This window comes from Netta rufina, assembly GCF_964035555.1.
Source record: "Netta rufina genome assembly, chromosome: 15".
Lineage (NCBI taxonomy): Eukaryota > Metazoa > Chordata > Aves > Anseriformes > Anatidae > Netta > Netta rufina.
Window position 1 is genome coordinate 13,659,033 of NC_140138.1, and position 27,561 is coordinate 13,686,593.

Below are 27,561 nucleotides of genomic sequence, written 5' to 3' on the forward strand. Positions count from 1 at the left end.
GACTTAACCAGTTCCTTGTAAAAATATTTCACCTTCTTTTATCCTCTCTCCTGTGATTGCATAATGCTGTTACAACACTGATGGTCAGCAGCTGATACATGGGCTTATCCACCCAGAAAGCTCACCTGGTTTCTTCTAAACTAGTATTAACTTGCCTAATAGAAGATAATATTTCTTCCTAGAAACTCTGTGCTTTTGTGCATATACACCTGTATATTTTCATTCTGCTCTACACAGGTGGAGCTCTTACCTGTGGCAGGGAGCTTTGCCCAAAGCACTGCTGCAAAATACTTGAGTTCTACTTGGCGCACACACACATTTTCAGTAAAATCAAGATGTAGAACAGCCATAGGGTTAGCATATTGGTTCCTCTTTTTATTTCCATTGAGATGCCCACTGGGATTTCCATTGCTGCCTAAATTGCAACAGGAAATAGGTGCCTGACTCCTGCTGCTGGCCTTAGAAAAGACCATGGAGAGGATATTTCCCAGATGCTATGACTGGATTTCCTTCTGCTGTAGGCTTTCATTTGCTCTTTATTTACCACTTCAATATCACTGCCTTGTTTAGCATTCTTGATGTCACACATCTGACATGAGCTGTTCGTGAGGTGACACAATGGCAGGGGGCCCACACAGATCTCACTAGAGAGGCAGAGCAGCTGCACAAGGCTCATGCAGCACATCCCACCTGTGGATCAGGCTGGGCAAAATTCCTTAGGCAGGTGCCCTGGGTCAGTGCCTAGGAGCCAGGATTGAAAGTTGTTAGAGGAAATTGTCAACAGGAACAGCTGCTATTACTGGTGCCTGGTAAATCAGGAGTTCAGGCTTCTGATAGATTAAAAAAAGACCAAGACCTACCTCTTCTCTTTTCCTACTGTGGCATTTGAGAGCCCTAAGCAAAGAGGAGCACCACCTTTCAACAACGAGGGCTAGCATAGCCAGATACACACCACAGATATTTACCACATTATCGGGACTTTGGGATGGAGCACCAAAAAATAAAAAAAATCAAACCACCTGATTTAATCCAGACATGTGGTAGCAATAACGGGGCTATGCATTCTTGAGCACCATCTACTGGTATGCTGTCCATAAACCAGAGGCACGCAGATGTAGAGCACCCTGTCACAGCTGCGCTCACGTAAACGCACAGGGCTCCTGGCCAGCACTGAGCATTTACAAGCTCCCAGCCAAGCCTTACAGCTGGGAGCCTGGGGCAAACAGCTCCGAGAGCAAAGCTGGAGGAGGCTCACAGGTCCCTGGTGCTGATGGTTGCCTCTGCTCCTGCAGGCAGTGCCACAGCCTGCGGGCCTCTCCGCAATGCTGCAGTGCAAACATGCTCAGGAATTCAGCTTCGGGCCCCGGGCTCTGAAGGATGCGCTGATCTCGACCAACCCAGCCCTGCAGGAGCTCTATGCCAAAGCTTTCTCCAGGGCGGAGAAGCTGTTCCTCTCCGAAGCCTACAACCCGCAGAGAACGCTCTTCTGCACGCTGCTCATCCGGACGGCTTTTGACTGGCTCCTCAGCCACCCCGATGCCCCCGAGGACTTTGAAACCTTCTATCACGCCATGCTGCAGAGGAAGCAGAGCTTCTGTCGGAAGCACATTTACCTGCAGCCTATAGGTAATGCGGGTGTCCCCTGGTAAAGCATGGGAGGGAGGTGGTGCCAAACGCTACTAACCCATCAGTCTCTTCCAAGGACTAACCTGTGGATGGGAAGTTCAGTTGGTAGTACCAAAGGCTCTGCCATGCCCCGAGTCCAGAGTCACAAGTCGTGATGACTCCACAGAATCATAAAATCATTAGGGTTGGAAAAGCCCTCCAAGATCATCTGATCCAACCATCCCCCTGTCACCAATGTCACCCACTAACCCATGTCCCTAATCACCAGGCCCAACCTTTCCTTGAACACCCCCAGGGACGGTGACTCCACCACCTCCCTGGGCAACCCATCCCAATGCCTTTCTGAGAAGAAATGTCTCCTCGTTTCCAACCTGAACCTCCCCTAGTTGTAGAGAGCAGTAAGGTCTCCCCTGAAAGACTAAATAACCCCAGTTCCCTCAGCTGCTCCTCAAAGGACTTGTGTTCCAGGCCCTTCACCAGCTTCGTAGCTCTTCTCTGGACACAGCACCATGTGTGCCCTTGGGTGAGACTTGCTGGAAATATATGTATGCACAAATATGCATATATATATAAGACAACGCTGGATAAAACAGCATTTCTGGAACTCCATCCCTGCCAGTTAATAAAAAACAAACAGCTCCCTGTCCCCAGGCTAATCCTTCTGGGCTGCTTATCTCAGAGATAACCTTCTGAGCACATCTGCTTTGCTGTGATAGACACCACCAGGTCTCAGGGTGACCTCTGAAAGAGCCCCCATCTCCTCCATACCTGGCCAGCCACTTGGAGGTAACTGCCACATCCCAGAGTAAGCAATTACCTTCACAACGAGCCTGCCTTGTGCCCAGTTGCTGTGGCCAGCCCCACAAAACCCTGTCAGAGCACTGACACCATGGCTTCTCTTCTCAGACCTGATCGAAGGGCCCGCTGGGCTGTCGCTGCTGGATTCCCTGCAGAGCTGCGTTGAGTCCTTCTTCCTGGGGCTCCGTGTCAAGTGCCTTCCCTCCATTCCCATCTCTTCCATCCACTGCTGCTACCGCCACAGCCAGGACTCAGACAGGGTGCAGCTTCACGCAGGTAAGGACCTGGCAGCGTCCTGGCACCAGCCTGGCGTGCTGGCACCATGGAAAATAGGAAATGCCTGCGATATCCCTTCATTGCCTGCGCAGGGAGGGGACGAGGAAGGGAGTGAAAAGGGAGAAATCCTGTTCCCATGGAAAAGCCAGAACTCTGAGGCTGGAAACAGGAATAAAAAACAAAGTGACTTTCATCACATTTTCCTCTGCTGTTTGTGTTTTTCAGCACTGTTTCGTTTAGATCCCGCTCGGATCAGCTCTGGGGGAAGGCACTGTAGATCTCATGCGGGCTGAGTTCTTCCACCTCCTGTCCAGAGCCAAAGTAAATCCGTGGCCTGGGTGGTGCAGGTGGGGAATTCAGCAGCCTTTCATGTTCGGAAATCAGGGTTCAAGTGTCACACAGCTCCCCAGGGCAATGGGCCCACCAGCTGCCAAACTCGAGCTGCACAAACACCCATCTGGAGCGAGCTGCTTGCAGGTAGCAGGGACAGCATGTGCCTGTCCTGGCCCCCATGCCACGGCCATTGGGCTGCTCCAGCACAGCTCTGAAACACCCCTGGGGGAGTTTTGGTAGTTCCACGTGCTCATTTCCATGGGGCGGTGCTGAATTCATCTGCACCTCTACCCTGGGGTCTGCTTAGCCTTAACGCTGTGCTCAGCACCACTTGAAAAGTCAGGTCCGCTTGTGCTCTGATTTGAGAGGACAGGCTGCACAGCTGCAATGCTCTGTCCGAGACACTGGGTCCAGCAGCTCTGCCTCACTGCAGCTTGGATTACATGCTCCTTCCCGTTAGCAGGAGGAATTCTGGCTCTTGCGTGCTTTCCAAGGATGCTTTGTTTTAATGACCATCTCTCTTGTGTTTGTCCAGATGGGATCCTGAACTTCCTGAAGAACAACAAGCCCATGGATGCTCTGTGTGTCCTTGGACTCACTCTCTTGGACCTTTACCCATGTGAGACCTGGAGCTTCACCTTCAGCAAATTCCTGCCAGGACAAGGTGGGATTGGTGTCCAATGATCTCCTAGCACAGGGCGTGAATAAGGCAGCACTGTACCAAAAAGCCTTCCCTGGGAGACCAGAATAACCAAATCTTATCCTTATTTTTTGTTTCCACTCCTCGATGAGAGGAACTGTTTTTTCCCAATTTAAAACTGGGATCTCAGGGCTCCTGATCCAGGGCTGCTATTTCAGGCAAAGGTAACCGAGGCGCTGCAGACCTTGGAAGCGTGGCTCACCACACTGCTAAACTGGACTGCGCTATCACAGCTTTCTTCTTGTGCTGCCTAAGCTGAGAGACAGTCACAAGCTTACATGTGCCTCTCTTTACAGAAGTGGGAGTCTGCAGCTTTGCCAGATTTTCCGGGGATTTCCCCCACGGTAGCTGTAGCAGCTTGAACCCGCTGGTGCAGAAGGAACGGTTAGGTCAAGTCAGCAAGGAAAGCAGAGACCGGACCGTGCCGTTCAGTGCCCAGGAGATGGTCCAGTGCTGTAAGGTAGGACTGGCACATTCCTGCACCCCATATTTCTTGCAGTGTGGGGTTTAATACTTCAGACCTGGGCATAATCCACCTGTCAGCCCATTTAAGCCTGAGATTCTGCTCCTGTACTGGTCCATGCATTTACACAGTCCTAGGCAGTCTGTATCTCAGTGCACTGCGCAGATCTCCCTCACTCCCCTTGCCACTGGAGCAAACTGCAGCGTCAGCTGCATGGAGAGGTGACAGGACTTACGGCACAGCAACACTGGGACAACTGCCCAGCTCCCAGCCTCCTGCTTGGGACATCTGAGTCAGGAGATGTGCAGGCAGTAGGACCTGTTAGCTGATGAAGTATTTGGAGATTAATTTGGATAGCTAATGGTGTTCCGTGTCAGCTAGTGGTTAGCTGGGCAGGTGCATCTTCCTCAGACACAGGCATCCATCAGGGAAGAGGACCGGGCACTAACACTTGTCCAACCTGCTTAAGTGGACAGATGAGAAAAAAATATTAGACAAGTTTGCACGTATATTTATATGCCTTAAGTCCCATCCGTCTCCAGCACATCATCTTCATGAGTGCTCTCACCCCTCACCCTATGCCCAGTACTGCTGCTAGCATTTCTTGCAGTGCTGGCCCATGCCAAACACCTGCACCAATGCCTTCAGTGCCATTTCTCTCTGCCTCGCCTTGTGTTTGCTCAGGACGTTCTAGTCTGGGGTCTCTTCCTGTAGAATTTCAAAAGGAATGAGGTGGCAATGGGAGGAGGAGAACCTTCCATCCTCGGCCATCCTGCAGCTGCCAGTTCCCCAGGCAGTCACGCTTGGCCAGCTGACTCCAGATTAACTTTTGCTTTGGCACAGACATTATGCTTTGAAAGGACCCAGATCTGTTATTGCCAATAATTTCTTACAGGTTTCTCACATGGACTGTGCTGCTCTTTTCCAACCCCACTGGGACTGATTTTCTCCTTTAAAAAACAAAACAAAACAAACAAAAAATACCAAACACTTTGCTCTTGGAGAAGAGAGCTCCAGCAGCACTGCCGCAGCGCTCTGAAACACTACCTATGAGGTCTTCCAAAACATACATCCCCCCTCCTCCACTCCCCCAAATCAGGATGCTGGGTACCTGGGAAGCAGGGAGCTGTGTTCCCCTTGGAAAAGCCAAGGCTGGAGGATGGCCACGCCGAGCTGGTTAGACTGCCAGAGCGGTGATGGGAGAGGAAGGGACAAGGAAGCAGGAATAACCGCTTGCTGCTCTGATTTTTGCCTTCCTGCCAGGTGACTTGCCACGAGATCTGCCACCTGATGGGCCTGGGGACGTGCCGCTGGCTGCAGTGCATCATGCAGGGCGCGCTGAGCCTGGACGAGGCCCTGCTGCGGCCGCTGGAGCCCTGCCCCATCTGCCTGCGCAAGCTGCAGTACGTCGTGGGCTTCAAGCTGGTCGAGCGCTACAGGGTGAGTGATAGAGCCCCCAGCCCTTCCCCAGCAGCTGCCAGGATGCTGACCCCAAACCACGGTGCTAAATGCACTACAGCAGCATGTTAAATGAACACGCTACTCTCACGACATGTTTCGGAGCCCATAGATCTTCTAACACCACATACGGACACCACCACGAGCAGTGCTAACACTCCCATAGCTCTCGAAGGGGTTTTCTGCCTCTGTCGTCTAAAAAGCTGGATTCGGCAGCCAAACAGCTAGTGGAATATAAATAATCTCCCCATTCTCATTCCGTACCCTATCTTCTTGCTTATTATTCCTGTCTGACAAGCATCATGTTCAGAGACAGGATTTTCCACGGCTGCCTGTTTTAAAGTCTGTGGGTTATATTTGTAACGAGATGCGTGCAGAATGAGAACGGGGACGCCTCTAGTTTCATTCAGCTCACAATCAGATGCACAGAAGCATGTCAAAGCATGCGGGGGAAAATACGCTTGCGTGGTTTTGCTGCTCGCCTGTGTGTCTGTGCAGTGTTAGACCCGTCTGGTGCTTGCTTCTGCCTGAGAGCTGCCCAGATCGCCCAGAACACCAGGGGAACGTGCTCTGGTTTATTTAAATGCCTGGCCTGTCACCATCCAGCTATTGCTTTCTAGAAGAGAACTGCTGTCTGCATTAAGCCCTTCTAGAAATGCTTTTCCTTTACACCTGCGGTAAATACTGTAATTGGCTCAACATCCCCTGGCAGCAGCAGACACAAAGCTGAAGAAAGGCCTCACTTGCCAACCATCACATCTGCTTCCCTGAGAGTGGAAGCTCAGCGAGATATAGTACACGCCTGTAGGAGACACTTGTGATAAGCTCTGCGAGAGGCTTTGCTGCTGCCTTGAGAGAGGAGATAGGAACGTCAGAGATGAAGCCAGGAGTTAAGCAACTCTCTGCGAAGAGAGCACAGAGCACTTGAAGACAATATCAGATCAGATGACAGTTACTTGCAAAGAATATTTTGGGAGGTCGTGGCCAGCCAAGTACAAGGCTGAAGTCACATCTCCCTCTGGAGCATGAGCAAGAATCCCCACCTGCCGCAGAGCAGCCCCAGACGTTCCCAATAAATACAGGAAATGCCAGACACGAAGCCGTTCCTCCCCAGGAGCAGGTAGTGCTGCGAACGTCTGTGACTGAGACAAGATTACAGGCAGAAGAGCACGTGGGACAGGAAACCAGTCCTTATGTAGGAGGATGAGCCCTTCAATTTATTTATCTGAGCTGCACTCAGAAACATACTCCATTTTGTCATCGCAGCTGCTCATTCCGCGATGAATTGTCTTGAAAATTGAAAGCAACCCAATTCTCACTGCTCTTCCCCAGCACAACCAACATTTCCACCTGCTGCTTCTGCAGCCTCCCGGGCCGTTCTGCACGTAGGGCCTGTACCAGAATGCAGTGATTGCAACGGCCACGCTGAAAAACAAAAGAAACCAGAACACACGACTCACCAGTGCTCGAGCTGCCCTTAGAGTCTGGCTTAGCAGCACAGGACAGCTGTATCCTCACCCTGGTGTTAACCAGAGTTTCTGCAGCCTTTGCAAGTTCACTAGTTAGGGTACAAATACTGGTTTAGCAAAGCTAAATCATGAATATTTGAGGACTGGAGCTTGGCTAAGGGCAAGGATAATATTTTGAGTCTAGCTAACGCTGCAGAGACCCGTGCCCTAGAGTACTGTTGTTTGTTCTCCACGGGCTGTATTAGCATGGCTTAAATCTGCTCCCAGGCTCAGTGTGACCACCCTGCGGATGGGGCATGGTGGCCCTGACGTGGCACAGGGGCTTAAAAAATTTCCACTGCCTCCCCACTGGAGTCCCCTGAAGTGTCAGATCACAGATTTCAGTCCTAGTGACTTCACGTGCTCTTGCTTGCAGGTAAACTAAGACTGTAAAGAAGGTGCCCCGTTCCAGTTATATCTGCGAACACTAAAAAAAAAAAGAAAAAAGAAAAAAAAAAAGACTGCAGCCCTACAGACCCTTCACATCTGTGAGGCAATAAGCCACCCAAGAGCGAGAAACAGGAAAGATTTCTGGGTTTTGGTAGTGATCTCGAGTCAATTATTCCTTCCATTAATAATAATCCAGATGTTCTCTGTGAACATCCTCGTCTCAGCAGTTTCGTTTCCTCTTCTGGGGAATTGTGCTAAGTAGCAGTTGTGATTCTTTCCCAGATTCTCAGTCTTGGGAGTTGAAAGGGACACAGAATCATGGGCTGTTGGCAGCTTCCAAACAGCCCCACTGTCCCCTTCCCCAGTCTGGCTCCTGCTGCAGCTTCTGGTGCATTCTTTGTTTTTTAAGCCCAGAGGGATGGAGGGGCTGCTGGAGGTGGGATGAGGCAGGAGAAAAGTTGTCCCTTTGCATTTTGACTTGCCCCAGAGGGAGGGGGCAGGGCAGACTAACTTAGCTGAAAGGGTCCATTTTACTCTTGTATGAAATTCTTCCCCGAGGCTCCATGCACAGACTGAAGCAAGAAGCAGGGCCGATTTCTCCCACCCACTCAATTTGAGCTCTTTATCTTTTCTGTCACTTGCCTGAAGAGAGAGCAATAGAGGAGGAGAGGGGGAAGGGAGAGGGGCGATGCTCCTACAGACGACAGCTCTGTAGCACTGCAAATTTCATGCCCACTTCTCAAACATGACAGCACTGGGTTCACTGCTGTGTTCATGGACCCAGCACAGCGACCAGTGCACTGGGGCCACAACCCAAGTTAATGCCCTGTGCCTTTCACCCCTGCCTTTTCCAAGGCAAGTGCAGTGCTTTGCAAAAGCACCAGCTGGGAGCTGCAGAAAGGAAGGCTGAGGAAATAGGCCACAAGGGTGTGAAAAAGCTGAAAAACAAACAAAAAATGCCAACAAGGCAGACAGGGAGATCACCTTTTATCCAGTGATGACTGGAGTGGTGATTCATCCCCCCAGAGCACAAGGAATAAATGTGCCAGAAGCAACCCGCTATATGCCACATTGTAGCATTTAATATTTAAAAAGGAAATTGTCTCAGACATTTTCCTTTCATTAATTCTTTCCTGGAGCCCGGCCTTCCAACTTGTGCACTTCAGCCCGAGAGGCGAGGAGCTATTCTTGGGAATACAACACACATTGCCACAGGAGTCAACCACACCATGAAACAAAATTCTTCCCCGCTATCTCAGGAGCTTTTGTGGTGACACAGCTTCCTCTAGGGACGTGCGGGTTTGGCTCTAGTGGAAATCATGTGCAGAAATGGGGGAGAGAATTTGTGCCATTTTTCTCAAGTGTCTTCAATAACGTGGCAGATTCAGCCCACATCTGATGGGGCCGGCTCTGCCATGGCCAGACTGCAGGAAGACAAGAGAAAGTCCCTGCTCCTGGCAGGGAGCACCACAGCATCCCAAGACAGCTAGGTTTCCCCAAAAACATTAGGTAAGGCTTACCTGTTTTCTCTCGTTCTCTAAAACGCCACCTTTTCCCTTCTCATCGCAGAAGCTCTACGCCTGGACGCAGACTGTGCTGTCCACGTGGCCGAGGCAAGAGTCAGCGGACCTGTCAGCCTCAGAGGACGTCCCTGCGGTCAGCTCGGACTCCGGGATGTGCTGTGAGAACGACTCGGAGGCGGTGACCTCCTTGTCGGAGCCGCTCACGCCGGACACGTGTAGCCAGGCCCTGTCCATCGGCCAGGAGCTGGAGCAGGACGAGCAGTCGGGCTCGCTGGCTGAGGCACACAGCCAGCCCCAGCTCGCCGGGCCTGCCAAGGCCACAGATATCGTTAAGGATTACGAGCTGTGGCTGGAGACCTGCATCGCCGCCCTGGAGAGGAACGTCTCTGAGGAGGAGCTGGCTCAGGTGGACAAGGCCGTGGACGCGCTGGCCAAGTGGGAGATGTTCACGGGACAGCTGCCCGTGATGAAGAAGGACTTGCCCTTTGCTAGGGACAACACCGGGCTGCGGAAAGTTCTCGGAGACAAATTTTCCTCCTTGCGGAGGAAACTGAGTTCCAGAAAACTGTCCAAAGGGGAATCGTCCCCTCATCGCTGGCGGTGGGAGGAGAACTAGCGAGGGTCTGCCTTGGGATGGGCCAGCTCTGCTCCCAGGGCTTTGGTTGCATTACTGTCCTGCTCCTGAGCTGTCTCACCACGAGTTGTTGCTGTCAGAGGGAAACAGGAACTCCCCCCAGGAATAAAAGGTGTTTCTTTTTCTGAGATTGCTAACATCATTTTGACATGATCAGTTCTTTGGTAAGGGTTTTTCCTGTGCTGGTCTAAGCTCTAGCACGACTCTAAATTCCTGTCAAGTCCTATGTAGGCACTTTATTTTCATGCTGTATTTCATTTGGTCTGAAGTCAGCTGGGAAGAGGTCTATGCTAAACACTAAACACATTCACACAGAAGCTCGGGCCATCTGAACAAACAGATGCAAATTAACCAGGGCAGCTCTCTTCCCATACACAGAGCTCTCCTACTTAGCATTTCTGTCTGACGCAGGGCTATTATTCCTCCCTCTCTCCCCCCTGCCAGACCTTCATCTCTATTCCGTTCACTGCCCCATCGGCTGGAGGCTGAGCCCAGCGCGGGAGCACAAACGAGGCCGACAGACCACGGCTGTGGGTGGGGGGGAGAGATGGAGGCGGACGGACAAGGAGGCGGTGAGCAAAGCAGAAAGCTGCCAGGCAGCTCGTCTCCCCTAGAGAACAGCGTTTGTGTGACGGCTGTCTTTTGGCGGACACTCCGGGGGATCTCCAAGGCTGCTTCTCTTCAAAGCCAGGCTTGGAGCTGTGAGCTAGAACTACTCACATCCTCTGCAGATTGGCACTGGAGGGAAAACCTTTGGGGAAAAAAAAAAAAAAAAAAAAAAAAAAAAGAAAAGAAACAACACAGAACAAGAAGCAAGCATTCTCACACACATTGATTATTAACTTAAAAGGGGGAAGTACACACGCATTCCTTTCCCTGCCTTAAGAAGGCAAAACCCCATTCCTTTCACTCTTCTCTGCTCCATAAGTCACCCACCGAAGGGGAACGGGAGCTGTGCTGGCCCCAGGAGCTGTGCTGGCCCCAGGAGCTGCCTTCCCCTGCTGGGGGCACGCTGTGTCCCTCCAGCTATTTATAGATGGAGCTCAAGAGGCTGATGGCTTTCAAGCCCTGTAATAGCAGCACAGGGAAGGCTGGCCCTCTCCTCCCACAGTTCACTCAGGCCGCAGCACTGATAACGCTCCCTACAGCTCGCAGGGCCATGGCCACACTCAGATTTCCCCCACCTAAAAATATCTTTGAATTATCAACTGCAAAGGACAGGAAAGCAGGTAGGTCCAGTTCAGCTGGGGGGTGAGAGAGGCTATTTGCCTCAGCGGAGCTAATAATTAGGGCTTTCCACAGTGCTTGCCCTGTGCACTTTGAAGGCAAGAGGACCCAAAACCCCGCAACGCGGTTTTGGGGTAGGTAGGGAGAGAATCAGAGGAAGACATCCAAGAAAAGCTTGAGATTTACTCGTGAAAGTTCAAAAGATTTTGCTTAAATTCAGCCGAATGCAGGACACACAAGCAACTCCACCTGAGCATGATTCAGGCAGGGAGAAAAAGGGAATTTGACTTCAGGAATGGTGATGGCAGCTCCTGGCAGCTCCTTTTCCAGGCTGTGCACCCTGGCTCAGCGCAGCAGGGCCGCTGCTGCCGCCCTCTCCTGGTGCCTCCGAGGGGCTCTCGGCCACGGCATCCTGCCCTGTAGCAGAAATTCCCCGAGCAAATCCTACCGGAATTACAAACCCGCGTACCGCCCCACGCTTGCTCATGCGTTGCTGTAACAGATTTACTATTTTAAGCAAGAGATTACTTTTTTGTTTGCTCTTGCTTGATTCCGTAGTGAATCATGAGGCTGAACTTTCGAAACTTTCCCCAAAGACACCATAAACTCAGGATGACAATACAGCCTGAGGGAGAGAGACAGACGGCTTTCTGTCATAAAGTCCAAAGGCAACACAGAGCAGGGGAGGCACAAACCCAACCTGCACTGCTGCAGAAGTCACAGATGGGAAACTCTCTGTGTGACACTCGCTTTACAGACCTGTGTTAGCTCTGCTGTGAGAGCACTAACGCCTGCTGTAGAGCTGTCACTTACCACTAACAGATATTTTTCATACTGCCAGTGACAGAACCACCACTTACCAGCTCAGTGTGTCCCAAAGAAAGAAGTAAATGAGCAGGGCCATTCACCTACCTGTGTGGCAGCTCAGCGGGGCCTGCAGGCCGGGCGCAGCCTTGTGGTGCCAGGCAGAAAGAAAATGGCTGTTACATGTCCACGTCCTTCGGCAGGTGGAGGCGAGGAAGGGGTCCGAGTGCTGCTGGTCCCTGGGAATACGAAGGTTGTGGTGCCCAGGAGCTTCTGGTCAGGCTCCCAACACCAGCACATGGAGCTGTAGCAACTGTCCAGAGCCAGCAGTACTCAAGCACAGGGAGAGAAACACAGGGGAGTAATAATACTTCACCTTGCATTACAAAGCCTACACCAGTGTGAGCGAGGACCCTCTCCTTTCTCCCCCGTGGGCAGCCTGGTTTGCAGAGAGGAACGTGACTGGCCAGGGCTACACAGAAAAATGAAGGTGGTAACCAGGACTAAGGCACAAAGGGGCCGTTCCTATTCTTACCTGCAGGTACTGGTGTTGTAGTGGGGCAGAAAACAGCTGACAGAATAAAAAAAAACATATCAAAGGTAAGCCTCTAAATAAGATACCCTGCATTTTAAGCAGCAGCCATACTATCAAATAAAGTAGGTTTCTGAGGAGATCCTTCTACACAGAGAAGTGTGGGAACAGCAACATAACTTGCAGCTAATAAACTGCTGACTTGTGGGCCAGGAAGAGTTTCACCACAGGGTAGGAGGTGGGCAGGAGAACCTAGGTGTAGCATTAAGCAGCCCCTCAGTTCGTTGAGCCTCCTGCAGGAAGATGAGCAACAAAAGGAACAGGGCACCAGGACAGGGATGAAGGCAGGTCACTGGGAAGAGAAGGATCAGCAGTAGCCTCCCTCACAGCCCCAGCAAGGCAGCGCCTTCAGCCCCTGCCTCCTGACAGGGCATCTTGCTGCCCTGACAGGATGATCTAGAAATGAACCCTGCATGTTACCTCGCTGCTGCCTTCAGGAGATGCCCAACTTATTTTGAAGCAACTTCTGAGGTCCATAATCCCTGACAGAGTAGAAAGCACAGCCTTTTAATAGCTTTACGAGCTCATAAAGACAAAGATCTTTTTTCAAGAATAAATTGGCAAAACATTCTGTTCTTACTCTTAAGAAGTTGCTGTAACTGAAGGTAGCAGGGACACAACACATCTGCCACGGGGTGAAAGAAAACCTTTTCTTTTCTCCTAGTTACAGGTGAAATTGCTTGTAACTGATTGCAAAGGTGGGAGAGAAGCCAGTGCCTTCCGCAGATGTTTCATCAGCAATACCCAGCCCTTTGTGATTTAGCAGCAGATGTGACCACCTCCCTCTCCTAATAATGGTGCTTTTAGCTGAAGTTCATTTCTGCTGTGCAAAATTAAGCCTTTAAAGCTACTTGTAAAAATCTCTGAATACTCTTCCTAACTTCTTTCCTTAACACCATGCGGCTTCACAAGATGCCAGTCAGTCTTAAGGAAAATGGGAAGAAACGTGGTAATTTTTGTTAGTAACTGTATAAAACTTCTTCCCAAGCCTACAGAATAGTCAGATACAAGACAGGAGCTGGAAACCACAGGGATTTACTTTATTTCCTCAGTCTCTCCTTCAAGAAACTGTAATGAATACTAAGTACATAAAGGGGCCTACAGGAAAAATGAAGGGCTTTTACTGGGGAGTTGAGTGATAAGACGGGAGGTAATGGTTTTAAGCTAAAGGAGTGTAGATGTAGTTTAGATATGCAGAAGAAATACTTTACTGTGAGGGTGGTGAGGCACTGGCACAGGCTGCCCAGAGAAATTGTGGCTGCCCCATCCCTGGAAGTGCTCAAGGCCAGGCCGGATGGGGCTTTGGGCAACCTGGGCTGGCGGTAGGCATCCCTGCCCATGGCAGGGGGGTGGAATTAGAGGATCCTTCAGGTCCCTTACAGCCCAAACTTTCTCTACACTCTATCTTTTAAGGCTGTAATTCACTGGAATATTTCTTCCCGGAAAAGGGACAATTTGCCTTCACAGAGCCGACAAAAGAGGTCACATGGAGCCATGCTGCTGCTGAGGGTCTCAAACTAGGAAGAATGTGATCACACCTGGGAACCTCTTACAAGCTGGTAACAAATCTGCCATTCACTTGCTCTCATTTTCAGGGATGCTGACCACTGGCAAAACACATTGTCACCTGAAAGTGCTCAGCACCTCCAGGGGAAAAAAGGCAGCCATTCCCAGAAGCCCGATGTAGCTGAGGACCTAACATTCCCAGTGATTAGTGAAAGGACAAACATTGCTCCATAGACTTTCAAATTGTGCGCCTGCCAATGAAATTGATTGGGCATTAACAGTTCACACAAGAAACAATTACAATTTGCCACAAAAGTCTGTCAGCTGTGACCTTTCAGAGTAGAAGCATGAAAGGTTAACAGCATTCCTAAGAACTGGAGCTCAAATTCTGGCAGACTTAGCTGATACCACAACGGCAATCCTGTGCAACAGGGATGCTGAGAACTCCTCAAAGGTCAACGGTGCTGCACTGTAGCACAAGGATACCACAGCACACAAGCAAGGAAGTCCAAGAGGGGACTGGCACCAGAAAAAGAAGCAAGGATAGTTCCTATGGCTATTATCAGATACTACACAGCAGAAGAGAAATCTCCAGCAGGTGTTACCAGCTCAAGCCTAATTGTCTTCTCTTGCTGAGCTTAAAATACATACACACAAACTCAAGCTGTGTCTCCCCTTCCCATCAGTCCTAATGTCTAAAACATTTACTGAAACGTCACAGATGAATGAGTTGGAATTTTTTTATAGGTTAATGTTTCACCACCCTTCAATTCCTGGACACATTCAGGAAGAATTATTCAGACCAGAACCGGGGAGGTGGGAGATGCATAAAGATTAGAGAACAACGTTTTATTGCATGACAGCTGTAGTTCCATGCAGCCCGTGCTGTAATTTATTCAAAAAGCAGCTTTTTGCAGAAATTTTTTCAAGGCAATAGTCATTCTCTAGACTCTGTTGAAAGATAAAAGCCATGAAAAACAGTATAACAAGTCAAGTTTTAATAGATTTATAAAATTCATATATACAAAACAGTAAACTAAGTCACCAAAGCTATAAAATACACTTTTTACACATCACAATATAATTTTATCTAGTACACAGTTTTCATAAATTGAAACTATTACAGCAAGTAGCTGCTTCTATTGTGGATGCTGTTTTGGTGCTATAAAGACACTTATGTGAGCAGTCTGGAACTGTGCTTTTAATTTATGCATTTTTTTTTAACCTTCTTTAATTTGTCACTGTTTCTAAAGTACTTTCCTGTGATTGTTAGAGAATTAAGGCTAAACTCAGGCCTTTCTTGCCCAATGCAGTGAACTGGTTTAAACAAAAAAAGATATTGCATAGTATGTGTGTTACAATGCATAGGCACCACAGAGCAAGTAAATTGCAGAATAAAAAGATAACATTAATTGGCTTCCTAGCTACATGATTGTGTCACGAGATAACTTGGTGTTTTGTCAGTTTGCTTTCATACATATTGATTCCATAAACAAGACAACTCATCACAAGAGCAATAAATACTAGCCATTTTGTTAAGTGGAGTCTCCAGAAATACTGCTTAACATGGATCATCAATTCAAGCTCATTACACATCCCAGATAACTTAACCTGTACATCAGAAAAACGCTCATTATCCTAAAGACCGTTAATGGCTTCGGTGTGAGCGGGAGTTTGAACACGTCTTCAAACCTATAACCACCGAGCATGCTTCCCAAGTCTTGTGAACTACCAAAAAGACCATTCCTCTTCCACGTCCCCCTTCTCCCTGCTGTCTGCTGCCAGCCTTTGTGCCCAACCACCCACACATAAGCTCAGCACAAAAGACTGACAGGAGGTACAAGCAGAGCAGCAGTGCCATTCCAAAATCTGTTCCTTTCCTCAGAAGAATCTCTCCCTTAGGTCCCACTTATGAAAAAAGTTCTCTCTCCATCAATTGTAGTTTTTATTCCAATAACGGAAACAGTATCTTATCTAGCCATTCCCCTGAAATGCTTCTCGTGCTCTGGTATCTTGAAGAAAGGTTAAGTAGCTGTTAGGAGTAAGATGCACTGTCTGGCCAGAGATCTGCATCCCATATTTTAGCAGGAACTGAGTTTTAGCACCCAGTTATGAGCAGATGAAGAGAGATTCACAGCGGAAGGGTGTGCAGCTGCAGCAGGGCCAGCCTTGCCAGCCTGCTGCTGTTAATTCACAGCCAATAGCTCTCTGGAGTCACTCAAACCTTTTGGGGTCAATGCAGATGGCATTTCTTTTCAACACAGTCAGTCTTCAAGCACCATCAGCTTTTGGGATCTGTTTAGGAAGTCGCTCCTCTCTCCTGCTCCCTTCCAACATACTTTGGCTTTTTACCAGAATGCCTACCTTGGAAGTCAGTGCTGCTCTTTTTTTTTTCACTCTGTGATTAATTTCACGCCGGACAGAAGACATGACCTTTGGGCATATGCCAAGAGCTAGGCTGTGATACAGTTTGTCAAGCCAGGCACAGAACCGCTAGCACTGACGACCCAGTATGTCCACACTCCCCACCCAGTAAGACAACAAGCATATCAACACACAAACAAACTTCAATACCGCTTTCCAAACGCTGTTAGGAAGACAAAAGCTTAAAGAGTCCAGCTAAATTGCTCAGGCACCAAGATGAGTGAAGTGAGAGCATCACCTGGTTAGCACAACAGCAGTTTCAGCTCTGAACATCCTGGCTTTGGTCAATTCCATCTATGTAAATAAATTAGTGTCAAAACAAAGAAGTGCCCACTTCACAGCACAGAGATCACCCCAGCTAGTTACAAAACAGGTAATATTAAGAAGCACTACGTTTTGTATTGTCTTGCCAATTACTTCCTCAGTAGGCTAGACAGCCCTCATCTAGAAGTGCGTGGAGTCGGTATTAATCCAGCCCAGATCTGGCCCAGGTGATGCCGGTTTGCACGATTCCTGAAATCTGTTATAGGCTCGTTTAAAAGTAGGCATAGATGTTTTATGGCTGCTGCTAAAACACCCTACCCACCACTTCCCGTGTTACAGAAGTAAAGAAGAGCATACTGAGGTAAAGCGTTGGCAGTGCTATGTTAAATCCCTGACTACCCCATGTGTTTTTATACTAGAAAAATGTTATAGAAAAAGGCTACTACTGAACCCATCGGAACCCAAGAGAGGTCTCATGATGAGAGGTCTGGTTTGCAGGACAAGCTGCACTGTAGGGAGGTATTATTGCATATCTCGTTTTTTGCCTCAAGCTGGCATGCATCAAATTGTCCATCAACCAAAAGTACTCCTGAAAATTTGATAAGAAAAATCATGTGTTCAAACACACTGCTTGAAAATCAAAAGGGAGCTTTTACAGAATTCCTTGAGTTCTATCCAGCACAATAGGTTCTTCAGAACTGAAAAGGTAAATTCACAGAAAAGGCTGCAAAACACAAAGTTATTATCCAGAATACAGCCACCTAAAGAAGGCAAAGGGCATGTTTTCTAAAGTGATCTTCTGGGGAAGGCTGCCAGTTTCTTCAGTGGTTCCATGTCTATTCTTTTAATTTCTTTCTCTCTTTTTTCTTTTTTTCCCCCCCCCCCCCACTAACCAGGACTACTGAATACCTGGGTAGCATTTCAAACGGAAAGTTTTTCATATCAAAACGTATTTCAAGTGTCCCAGGGGAACAAAATTTTAGTCTGTAGTGCCACATACAGATGAGCTCTTCCTACACCATTTCATTAGTTTTTTTTTTTTTTTTTTTTAATTAGTGTACATTTCTTCACTCTGCTTGGTTCAGGCATTAGTAAGCTCAGAAAGTCAAAATGGATGCCTTTAGGAGCTCCTTCATGCTTGTAACATGACTAGTTCTAGGTTTGATGCAGCAATATATTCAGTTTTTTAAAACAGTATTATCATGTCAAATACTCTATGCTGCCATACCAAACAGAGTAAGTTCAATTCTTCATATGAAACTCAAAGCATCTTTGAGTTGTAGTGTGAAGCTGAGTGGCCAGTAATTTCTGTAATCAACACTAGGAACTATTTAATTGCTTTAAAGTGATAACTGCCTATTAAACATGTCATTTATAGAAATTACTCCTACTCTTCCTTATTAAATTCAAATTCACTGTCATCTGGTATTGCCATCTCAGAATTGTTCAGAAAGTGACAGCACTGCAATTTGTTAGCTTAAAAATAAATACAAAGTACTGCTTGATGAAATACTCCCATTTAGTGAGTTTTTCTACTTAAACTGCACGATTACGTAAGTTTCTCCTGCAGGCACAAGCTGCCAGCACTTCCTCTCTTTGTCCTTGCAAGAGACAACCCATTTGCAACACCCCGTCACTGGTCACTGACCTGTAGCATCAGAGAATGGACAGCATTTTTTTTTTTTTTTTTTAAAGTAGCTGTTCAAGGTCTCCATCTGATTATCATCCTGCTTGTGACCTATTTCCTGACTAGCCAAATGAACAATAACCCTATAAAGTTAACACAAAAAGATGTTCTCTCCAGCTGTGTTTACCTGCAAAGTTCTCCAGGATGTCACTTAAAGTTTTTTTTTTTTTTTCTTGTGAAAGGACTACGCAACTGATCAAGCCTGTCCTGAGATGTTTGTACAACTTAAGCTACCTACATTCTGCTTTAGTAATTAACTGATTTACCATAACATGATTTTCTGGCTTTATTATACTACAACTTAGCTTGAAAAACAAAAACAAAATACCTCAGTTGTGCAAGAAGTAGTGTCTATATTTAGCAAAGAAATTTACCTGCCACCTGAAAAATAATCCTTTTCACTCACAGTCCAAATCCTTCACAAGTTTGAGAAGGGCTTCACTTTTGCATGAAGAGTCTCCTGATCTTGGGTTCCTGGTACAAACCAATGGTATCAAACCCAAGTTACACACAAAAGAGCCTACTGAGCCAAACCACTGATTTTCATCCGCAGTCTAGAGCATCATGCTTAGTTAGGCCCATTTTGTCAAGAGAAGGAAGAAAGGCAATAATGGGCAACAGGTGAGCAAACTGGTTCCCTAGAACTCTGATTTATTGTGCAAAACTGCTGCTTCATACAAAAAATCACTAGCAAGACTGACAGCTCAATATGAGATAACTCATGCTGTTTCTTTTCCAGGTGCAGATCAAGCTACTTAAAGTATATGTTGCATTATTAGCTCTGTTTAGAGTTCTAAACCCATACGGTGACTATGGATACAAAACCATGGATGACCACGGAAAGAAAAACAGAACAGGAAATTCCACACTATGCCTCCCAGGTAAAACTACAGTAGATTCAGACATAAAACTGAGGTAATTCTTGAGAAAAAAAAACAGAGTTGAAAGGGAATGCTTAACTCATTTGAGAAAACAAGCATCATTTTAGCCCATCTAGAAAACTTAGTGAAAGAATAAAGCTCACAGCAGACTAGGAAATAAAATCAAGTCAACCTAGACGTCAGGTCAGCCCATGACTGCCTCCTATTTTCCCAGTGTCTCGTGTGAAGTGGAAACCACTATCAGGATCTCCAAGAAAAAATAAAAGCATTGGCATAATCTTCATCTTCAGCCAAACAAATGGGCTAGCTTAGACAAATGAGCCTTATACAAAGAGTAAACTTATTTGCACCAACCAAGGTTACAGCATTTACCTTTTCAAATGTAATAAACTTACGAGCTCTCCCATCTGACTACCAGTCACATGGGATTTTTCCCCTTCAAGGCTAAAAATGAATAAACATTTAAAAGACAGACTTGGTCCTGGCACAAAATAAGACTTGTAACAAGGAAGCTAATTCCTGTTTAAGTTTGCTTAAATTTAAATTGGATTTTCCTGTCTGTAACTTTTCACTGCTTCTTACCTCAACACTGCATTATATAACGCCAACATAGCCACATCTTTTCCACTCTGAAGTTTGCACACACAAAAAAGACTGCTGCATTAGGAAGCTACATAAAAATACCGATACAACATCTGCAAGCTTCAGAGGGGAAGAAAGATTCCAGATTTTATCCAAATTAAAATCCTGTTCCGTTGTCCTTTCATGTTTTTTAGACCACATTTCCCATGGGATCACCAGCTGAAGTAAAACGTTGCTTGTTTTGACATGCCATTGCAGTCTCAGTGGGGATTAAGAACTCCAGAGAATCTGCTGCCTTTGTACGGGTACAAACAGCCCTTCAGGTTTTATTCTTGGATAAAAACCATGACAAAAATTAAACAGTAAACTACCTTTGAGAATTATCTAAAGAAGAGCACTACAGTGCTGAGATAAAAGGCAGGTTGTAAGTTTGTCCATGTACCCCACTGTTACAGAAAAGACCTGATATGTCTGTACACAAAAAAGGCACCTGATAGTTATACAGATTGAGAGAGCTAGGAAATTAACAGTTCATATCAATGCTATTCATAGCCTCTTGCAATTTTACGCACAAACCGTTGCCCAAAAGGGGCAACTCCAACCTTGACTGTATTCAGAACTACATGTGCATTACTACAGGCTAGAGATCCCATTAAGACACAGATTAGGGGCTAATTTTACAGCAAGGTTTTGCTGCCCAAATCCATCAGTGCAGCTGTAAAACTGGGATCTCTAGGGTGTTTGGACTTCCTATACAGTCAACTGTTGGGAACTAATCAAGCAGCTGCTGTACTACCAAAGCCTTTGCGTAAGAGTTTAATCAGTTCCAAACTTCCGAATATAGATAAAGCTCTGCCATGTGAGATACCGAACCTTCACAAGTACTGCCAAACCGCAGGTGTGAGCACAGTGCTGAATTTTCACCAAGTACATCTCACTTGAGCACCCCCTGTTCAGAGACGGGGTCAGGTGCTCTAGGACAGGCTGCTTCACCAAGGAAATCAGTTTCCCCATGATGTAATACCCTTTACACATAGTGCAAAAATAAACCCTTCTCCAGCAAGGCCTCAACTTCCCATCCAATTTACTCCAACATGGGTTTCCTTATACAGTTTCAGACTTTTGCTTCAGGATACTCATGCAAAACCTTCAGACAAGAGCTGTGCATCCACCTTAATTACTGGATTCCAGACCCTTGGCAAAACTGAATATGCATACAAGATCTGGTTATATTCCTAGGGTTAAGAACGCAACTTCCATTAACATTCTCCAAGACAGCTACCAATCTCATTATATTTAGGTTAGTTTGATCAATTCAGCACCTCCAAACTACAAAAAAGGCAGTTTGTATGACTGGTGTCTCTGAAAAATAAGCATATTCATTTAAAACATAGTGTCTTCCATACATGGTTTGTCAGAGATTTTGTTTTCTAGGAAGGCAGAAGGTGGTTGTGTTATTCAGCATTCCAAACTAGGCACAGAACCTACAACGGCCATGTTTCAGTAGTGTTTCTAGTCCAAATGATTCAGTAGCTAACATCAACATTTGATTCCTTCGGCCTATAGCTCCTCTGTTTGGACTGGCTAGTTTACAGCATTCCTGAGCCAAGTAAGTAGCATGGGTCCTACACCACATGCAAGGGCCATAAAGAAAGGATAAAAACTTCGATCTAACCCTCCAGCAAATTTTAACAAGACATGGACTGCTCTCCTTCACTGCAACATAATATCCTTCAGATTCTCTTGAAGGATCGTGTCCTTCACAGCATGAAACACAAAGCGGATGTTTTCAGTGTCTATGGCAGTGGTGAAGTGATGGAAGAGCGGCTTACTACGGTTTCTCCTCTTTCTGTCAAAGCACTGCACCAGGTAACGTTGAACATCTTCTAGCCTGTGAGGGTCCCCCTTGAAGTCCGAGAAATACTTCTTAATGCTGACAGTCTTTACCTTCTCTACAAGAAGATCCATCTTGTTGAGGAATAGGATAATAGAAACATTAAAGAAAAGCTTGTTATTGACTATTGTCTCAAAGATATTCATGGACTCCACAAGTCTATTTGTGCGCCTGTCTTCCATGAGAACCTGATCATATTCACTGGAGGAGACCATAAACAAAATTGAAGTTATTCCATCAAAGCACTGGAACCACTTTTGACGCTGAGATCTCTGTCCACCTACATCCACCATCTTGAAAGGTATTTTTTTAATGATGAAATCATGCTCTACTATCCCCTTGGTGGCTTTTCTAGCCAGCAAAATATCTTGTTTGCTGGGGAAATAATTCTGCAAAAGAAAGGAGAAGAGCGTCAAAAAAAATCCTTCAAAAATGCTGGTTAATTCTTCCAGGTTCACAGTCCCTGACCAGTGAGCAAAGCAACACGTTCTATTGCAGGATGTGGCACAGCCCACTGCTGTAGCAATTTGTTCTTCACAAGCTTATTACAGTTACTATTTTGGAAAAATCACCTCTTTTCTTTCTTCTCCAAATCTGACAGATGTTTTCATTACTCATTTTGAATTCTACAGTTGTAAATTTTTGTTAGGGTTTCATTCTGTTTTTAGTAGTACCAACCATCAGATTACAATTAAAAGGGAACGAGATCCAGAGACTACACAGGGCTGACAAAGCGTGCACAAATGCAGCTTTCATAAGCAACATTCATCTGTCAAAAAACACTGATTAAATGCTAAGCTTCAGTTTCACAAAGCTCGAGTTCACTATTCCTGAAGAACTTCGATTGAGTTATTTAATGTTTATTATTAAGTCATTCATCACAGCATACCAAGGCTTTCATCCTTGAGCACTTCTGGTACAGAAAGAAGAGTTATGTCTTACCAGCTGACCAATCCGATCCAGGTTATCCAGGAAGTATTTCACTGATTCACCCTAGAGAAAAGAAAAGAGATGGAAACTTAGTGTACTTCTAGGATAGCAAATCCAAATCGAACTTTCCAACATTGAGGTCTAACATAGCTGTATCACAAATAGTAGTTTGGACTACATCCTGATATGCTTAAGGAGCTGCAACAATAGAAATACCCCATTGCTTAACTCACATAAACTGCTGATAATGAAGCAGAGCTACTATAATTTGCTACTGACGAGTAGGTGAGCTAGTATTTATTCTAAATAGTTCTGTTACTAGTAGAAAAAACAAAGTTGCACAGAATTTTGAAAGTGTTCAAAGCTATCTAGTAGATCTTTACAATGAAAAGGAAGCGTTATCAAAGGCAGTTCTTTGCTTTGGATTAAAGTAGTTTTTTTCCCTTGTACTATCAAGGCAGTTAAATGACACCAGGTGGGAGTAAAAATAAACACCTTCATTAGAAACCAATGTATTCTGCTTGAAATTCATAACAGTGAACAAAAGCATATGCTAGACTAGTTGGCATATCTTTAGTAAAAGTGAAAGATTCAAGTCACCTAAGATTCATAATAATTCACAATCATGAAGGACGTTCTCTTCTCCAAACCCTCTTAGGCTCAAGGGTTTCAATAACAGATTTGCTGATCTCATACAAGACCCCTTAGCAGTTATATTGAAAAGAATAAGCAATGTTTTACAAAGAAGATGTATTTTTGTCAACTTTTTATCTTTTTAAGAAGCTTGCCTGTTTATTACACTCGAATCAAGTGAGTGCTACTCTGCACCGACAAAACTGACAGTAGGTGCCTTCACTATGTTACTAACTTAGGATGAGAACATTCTCAAAATATCATCTCACAGATTCCAACAGCAATATAAATCCTTAAACCGAACATTCTCCTCCATACCATAGGCCTGAGACAGAGGAACAAAATTATCTCCCTCCAGTACAACTTCAAACAGATGCCAGCACAACAGTTTATTCTGAAGTATCAGACTGGAGATCAGAGGATTCAGTGTACTGCACGAGGACATAATTTCAGCATCAGGCAAAGACAAAAAGGAGCTGCAACTTACTATTTCCTAACATTTAAAACTGGAAGCATCTTCTCATAAAGGAGAGAAAACATACATATTTGCAAAAAGCTACATGTATCACAAAAGATATTAAGGCATTAAAAAAAGGACTTTTTCCAGGGGTGGGGGCAAGTTTGTAAAGAACAATTGCTCTAAGAGCTTCCTTACAATCATGAATTTTCATAAGGTGAAAGTAATTTCCTGTATTTTTTGGCACTCTTTGGGATCAGAAGAGATATCACAGACTGCATGAATACGAAAAAGGTCTTCCTGTACAGCATTAGTCATATTTAGGAGATGGGAGAGCCCAAACGGAAAAGGTCACTAAAGCTTAAAAAAAATAAATCCTTCTATCTATTGTGTTTTGTCCTGCACAATACTTTTAGATGTGCAACAAGATGGCAAACAGGCTGTCTCTGATGCAACTAGTTCCTCTTTTTCCAACCAGTTGCTTTAAGAGTCCTTGCCTTGCTCATACACCCTCCCACGCTGGGAACAGGAAACAGCTGTATGCACGTAAACTGCTGCGACACACAAGCAAATTTACCTGATTTATGGCCTGCGCCTCCCCTGCTTCCTGCCTCACACACTGATCAATTTAACGTTTTGCACATTTACAAGAGAAAATCTATTTCTTGAAAAATACACATTTATTTATTTAGTGATTTAAGGAAACTAGACTTTGCCATTTTCCTATGAAGCTCTGCGTAATGTTGTAATTATGCCAAATAATTAATTCTGAGAAATTTTAAGCAGTAATTACAAAATACTTGGATAGCTGGGTAACCAAGTCGGACTGTCAAACAGGTGTGCTCAACATATGATGGGACTGACAGCTCTGAACAAGTCTGAGTATTCTCTTCCAGCACAGAATTCAAAGATCCTCAGTATTTCAGTCAAAATATCTGTTTCCAGTCAAAACAACAAAACCCCCAAAAGCTCCAGAGGGTTCAGAGTTAAGAATAGCTCACAACATTAAAGCACACAAACCTGAAAAGAAAGAAAAAGCGGAACAAAACACAAACACTGAGAATCCCCTACTCTCAAGATGATTCCCCGATTAAAGCCCTAACACAGGAACATAGCAGCATGGGGTCAGTTCCTGCTCAAAGGCTTCTTCTGTAACCTTTTTTCTACATTTTATCAGATTCACAGAAAAGCTGTTTGCTTCTGAGGAGCTGGGGTGTGGGGGGACACTTCAGTTCATCAGGCTGGCAGAGCAGAACAACTACATACGGCGCCAACTGATCTGAGCAATAACACAGATTACTTAAAATGAAGGAAATAAAAAAACCTTCATGTTTTATGACTGTTTTATGTTAATATTTTTCACCATAACAATTGTATTAACTGAACAATCATTTAGCTTTTAATTTTTTCCTTATCATCCAGAGGAAATAGAAAGCAATGTTAATTGGATCTAAAAGTTAAAGTTATTTAGCTTCCTATCCAGCTGTACTTGAACACAATTTTGAGTGCCATCAATATTATTCAGAGTATGCTTCCATGCTTTGGGTATTATATACATACATTTGTAAAGGGTGTGTGTATATATAAAGTACACATACAGTTTAAGAATAGGTCATCAGGGCAGGTTTTTCATTCAGTACAAATTAATACAGAAACCAAAAAGTACCAGCAGCCCCTCGCATGTTGAACTATTCTTCTCTTGTGGCCACTGAAGAACAGCAACCTGTTCTGGCTTTTTCAGCACAAGCTCGTAGAGATTCTCCAAAGTCACCCAACCAGTCAACTGCACTCCAGAGCTGGCTCAGCACTTCCTTTTCCACATCGCAGCCAGTTATTTCTGCTTCACCAGCACAACTTGCCTTAGAAGCAGCAGCAAATATAGCAGCTCATATTTGCAATTAACTCTGATATTAAAGACATCTTTATATAGATTGACTATTTCAACGTATTTTAATGGTCCTACTGAAATAGTTGAATGTTTTTTCAAGCGCTGCAATATATTTTGAACTATGCTTGCAGGCAGCAAAAGAGAAATCAAGCAATATAACCTTTATACTATTCATACTGCATTTAAATACCTAAGGAAACACATCCCACGATACATCTTTTACAAAAATCACACAAATTAAGTCCAGAACGGCTCTAACAGGCTGGAAAATTGTAGCAGCTCAAAAAACTTCCTGAAGATCAACCACCTTCATAGAAGTTTTTCTAGCCTCTGGCTTTTCAAGGAAGACTCAAATCTTGTATTCCACTGCTGGAGTACTACCACCTTTGAAAGAAACAATTTAAGAATATTCATACATAGTGTTTTTGAAATCTGAAAGGCATCATTTCATTTCAGCTGACGTGGCATTATGCATGTTAGTGAAGCATGTCAGCACTGGGATTTTGTTACTTTTTACCTGATGATCTAGTAGTGCATTTCACATTTCAGAAGTTTTATCAACAAATCCTGAGATGTGTACCAACAGCAAAATAAATGACGGCCATCTGCTAGCTTTTTTCCCCCCCTTGACAATTAATCAAGATGTCAAAACGCTGTCATCCATCTTTGCTCAGTACTGTCTGGGACGAATACACTCTGCGTTATGAAACGTACGCAATTCAGATACTCCTTTTTAGTACACAAGAGCACAGCACAGACTCTAAGCCTTTCTTAACTTCTTGGTCACCACACAAGAGTTACCACAAATGCTCGGATGATTCATTCTCCCACTGCTAATCTCTTCTCCCTCTGCAACACATATCCTCTGAGTAACTGTTCTGCCAACTGGGACCAAGTGAAGGAATAAGGCTCCGTTCCCATTGTTCAGCGGGATGAGTCACTGCACATCTGGGAACTGGGGGAATTGAGAAACACAAACACAAGGCCTATAACAAGCCCACAAGCTCCACAGTGCAGCATCACCGTTGGACTTCATTTTTTATTTCTATTTTTTTTTTTTAAACTGCCTTATCTGCAGTATAAAGTTTGTTGAAGCAACAAAAATAGTACAATTTGCTTAAAGAGTGATTGGTGGAAGAGAAAGGGAGGAAAGGTAAAAGTGAAAACATTCTCACTTCCTGAAATAGGGCTCTTAAGCTCTTTTTATATTCTAGATTACTATGAACATGGCAAGTAAAATTTTCAAGGGACAAAAGTCGCAATATTAAGAAATATCTATTGCATTTACTTCTATATATTTTGAATTATACGAATATCATCTTAACTCCAAATAATTATAATACAAAATAACTAACTCAATTCAACTCCTCTGTCCCTTAAGGCTAGATTCATAACACACAGGAAATCTCCCCAAAGAAATACTAGAACAAAACTGGCATCACTTCCTTTGCTGCTCATGAGCCCTGTTGCATAAAACAAGTAGAAAACACTTGGGCAGAGTTCCCAAATAGTTTTCATTTCATGAAAATAAATGCACAATAGATTATATGCAGATCACTTTAAAATACACCCAGAAGCTCAGAAATAAGAAAAAATGTTCTGCAAGGCCAGAATTTATCAACTTGTCGCTAACCCTCAGCCAGTTATTCAAAGTGACATTGGTTAGATCATTAATAATGAAACGTCCCATTGTCCGGTTCCCTAAAATACAGGCTCGTCTCAAACTTCTTCAGAAAAGCAGTTCCTTTAAATGCTAAAAGACTTGAAAAGCAGACCTTCTGTTCCAAATTGGCTTTTTTCCTTTCCTTGTCCCAAGGCCTTTTTGACATAATATTAATTTAGCCCTTCCTGATCATTCTGTCTCTAGCTGCTAAATTTAGAGCAGACAATTTAAGGTAGACCTGTCAGTCTTTGCTTGTTTCAGATGATGAATTAAACCACACAGGAAGGAAACGTTATACTTCAAGGAACATGTAATACAGATCTAACAGGACTCCCACAAATAGACACAGAGGAACAGATCCTGTAACTACTGCAAGCTACATCTGAACCTGTGTAGTGGAAGCAATGGGGATCTGACTAC

General features: G+C 45.1%; 2 protein-coding genes across 2 annotated transcripts in view; one reads left to right on the forward strand and one right to left on the reverse strand.

Moving 5' to 3' along the window:
- Nucleotides 1-1,322: 1,322 nt before the first annotated feature.
- Nucleotides 1,323-9,691, forward strand: AMZ1 (archaelysin family metallopeptidase 1; the record flags this gene model as incomplete). The annotated part of the gene is made up of 6 exons (XM_084295786.1): nucleotides 1,323-1,626; nucleotides 2,533-2,700; nucleotides 3,569-3,697; nucleotides 4,030-4,193; nucleotides 5,460-5,636; nucleotides 9,122-9,691. 6 exons carry the CDS (start codon nucleotides 1,323-1,325, stop codon nucleotides 9,689-9,691), a joined length of 1,512 nt encoding a protein of 503 aa, XP_084151912.1.
- A 5,123-nt stretch (nucleotides 9,692-14,814) lies between these two features.
- Nucleotides 14,815-27,561, reverse strand: part of GNA12 (G protein subunit alpha 12) — a 42,271-nt gene continuing 29,524 nt past the window's right edge. The window contains exons 3-4 of the mRNA XM_084295962.1: nucleotides 22,513-22,563; nucleotides 14,815-21,959 (exon numbers count right to left, since the gene is read on the reverse strand). Coding sequence (XP_084152088.1) covers nucleotides 21,390-21,959; nucleotides 22,513-22,563 — 621 coding nt within the window. The 3' untranslated portion in view covers nucleotides 14,815-21,389. The remainder of the gene's footprint in view (nucleotides 21,960-22,512; nucleotides 22,564-27,561) is intronic.